Source organism: Eimeria mitis, genomic scaffold (assembly GCF_000499745.2).
Source record: "Eimeria mitis Houghton genomic scaffold, Emh_scaff1718, whole genome shotgun sequence".
Classification (NCBI taxonomy): Eukaryota; Apicomplexa; class Conoidasida; order Eucoccidiorida; family Eimeriidae; genus Eimeria; species Eimeria mitis.
In genome coordinates, this window is record NW_013570034.1 from 1 (window position 1) to 1,886 (window position 1,886).

The following is a 1,886-nucleotide window of genomic DNA, read 5'->3' on the forward strand; positions in this document are numbered from 1 at the left end:
ATGTATATATATATATATATATATATATATATATGTATATATATATACACATTCATATATATATTTATTGTGGATATGCGAAATAATTTTTTTGTTTGCATTAGTTCGAGGGGCAGAATTTTGTTATTTAATTTTTTTATTTTTTCTGCATTTGTTTATTATTTAATTTATATTATATTATATAATTTTATTTATTTTATTTATTTATTATTTTATTAATATTATGTTTTTTATTTCTATGTTTGTTGCAGCTGCGGCAGCACGGGGTCCCCGTGCAGCAGCAACACAGTAGCTGGTGTGCAGCAGCTGGTGTGTGTGTAAGCATGAGTTAATTAAATAATTAATTTATAAATATTTATTTACATTTTAATTAAAATTATAAATTTAAATTAAAAAATCATAAAAAATTAAATTGTGTTGGCGAATTTATTTCTTTTTTATGTAGCTGACTCACACAATATGGAGTTTGTCACACTGCACGGCTCGAGGCTAAATGCGGCGAAACCGGGGAGTAAATGCTCCTTTAAAGGGTCAAAATAATTAATTTTAATTAATTTAATTCAATAAAAATGTTAAAATATTCAAATAAAATTCAAATTGCGGCAAAAATGAGCCGAAAATAACGAAGATCGACGGTGCACACCAGTAGCTGCCTATACACCCCACCAGTGGTTCCGCCCTGCAGCCTGGTGTTTTATACACATCATTTTAATTATTTTTTTTCTTTTTTTATTTGTGAATATAAAATTAAATAAAATAAAACTTTTATATTTATGAAATTGTTTATTTATTTCTTTTTTTTTCTCTCTTTGTATCGCCGCAGCAACCTGCGTATACACCGCATCGAGACGAGAGCTGCCTATACACCCCAACTGAGAGAGAGAGAGGCTACGTTGTTTGTGTGTTGTGTGCGTTCGTTTTCTCCCAAATAAAAACTACAATTTGATTAAATTAATAAATTAATTTAATTTTTAATTTATTTATTTTAATTCTCTGCATAAACCCGCAGAAAAACGACGCAAATGGCGGCCCTGCAGCAGATGCCTGAGCCCCCCACCACTGCAGCACAAACCATAAAGAGAGAAAGCGTAGATTCTCTTTCTTCTTCTGCTTCTACCACTGGCTCTTCTTTTTCTTTAATTGATAGCCAACAACAAACCCAAGCTGCTGCACATCCTGGCGTTGATTCTGCTGCTGTTTCTGCTGCTGTTGCTGCTGTCTCTGCTGCTGCTGCTGCTGCTTCTGCTGCTCCCGCTGCTGCTCCTTTGACTGCTGCTGCTGCTCCTACTAATCCTGCTACTGGTGTGTCTACTGGTGCTGCTGGTTCTGCTGCTGCTGCTGCTGCTGCTGCTGCTGCTGCTGCTGCTGCTGTTGCTGCTGATGATGATGAGGAGCAGGGTTTTGCTGCGTCTTCGTCTTTTTGTTATTCCATCGTAGAAATGATTTCTTTAGGCTTAGCTGGGTGCCGCGGGGAGAGGGAACAGGCAGCTGCTGCTAGCAGCACACGGGCAGCGTCAGCAGCAGCAGCAGCAGCAGCAGCAACAGCAGAGGAGGAGCAGCAGGAGAAGCAGCAGCAAGAACAGCAGAAGCAGCAGCAGCAGCAGAAACCGCAGCAGCCACAGCATCCACAACAAAAGCAGCAGCTGCAGGAACAACGACAGCAACAGCAGCAACAACAGCAACAGCAGCGCATGTTACGCAGGAACAGCAGCAGCAGCAGCAGCAGCAGCAACAGCAGCAGCAGCAGCAGCAGCAGCAGCAGCAACAGCAGCAGCAGCAGCAATCTGATTTCTAGGATGTATGGATTTGAACAGCAGCAAAAGGATAGCCAGGCCTCTGCTGCCTCTTCTTTCTCTCCTTTTTCTTTCTCTTCTCAGTGGGGCTTC

The 1,886-nt window shown here is 40.2% G+C and overlaps 1 protein-coding gene across 1 annotated transcript in view; it reads left to right on the plus strand.

The window, feature by feature from the left end:
• Positions 1–1,022: 1,022 nt before the first annotated feature.
• EMH_0042310 (uncharacterized protein) overlaps positions 1,023–1,886 on the plus strand; it is a gene marked incomplete at both ends in the record, with an annotated part of 1,753 nt that continues 889 nt past the window's right edge. The window contains one exon of the mRNA XM_013495721.1: positions 1,023–1,876. Within this exon, the coding sequence (XP_013351175.1) occupies positions 1,023–1,876 (854 nt within the window). The remainder of the gene's footprint in view (positions 1,877–1,886) is intronic.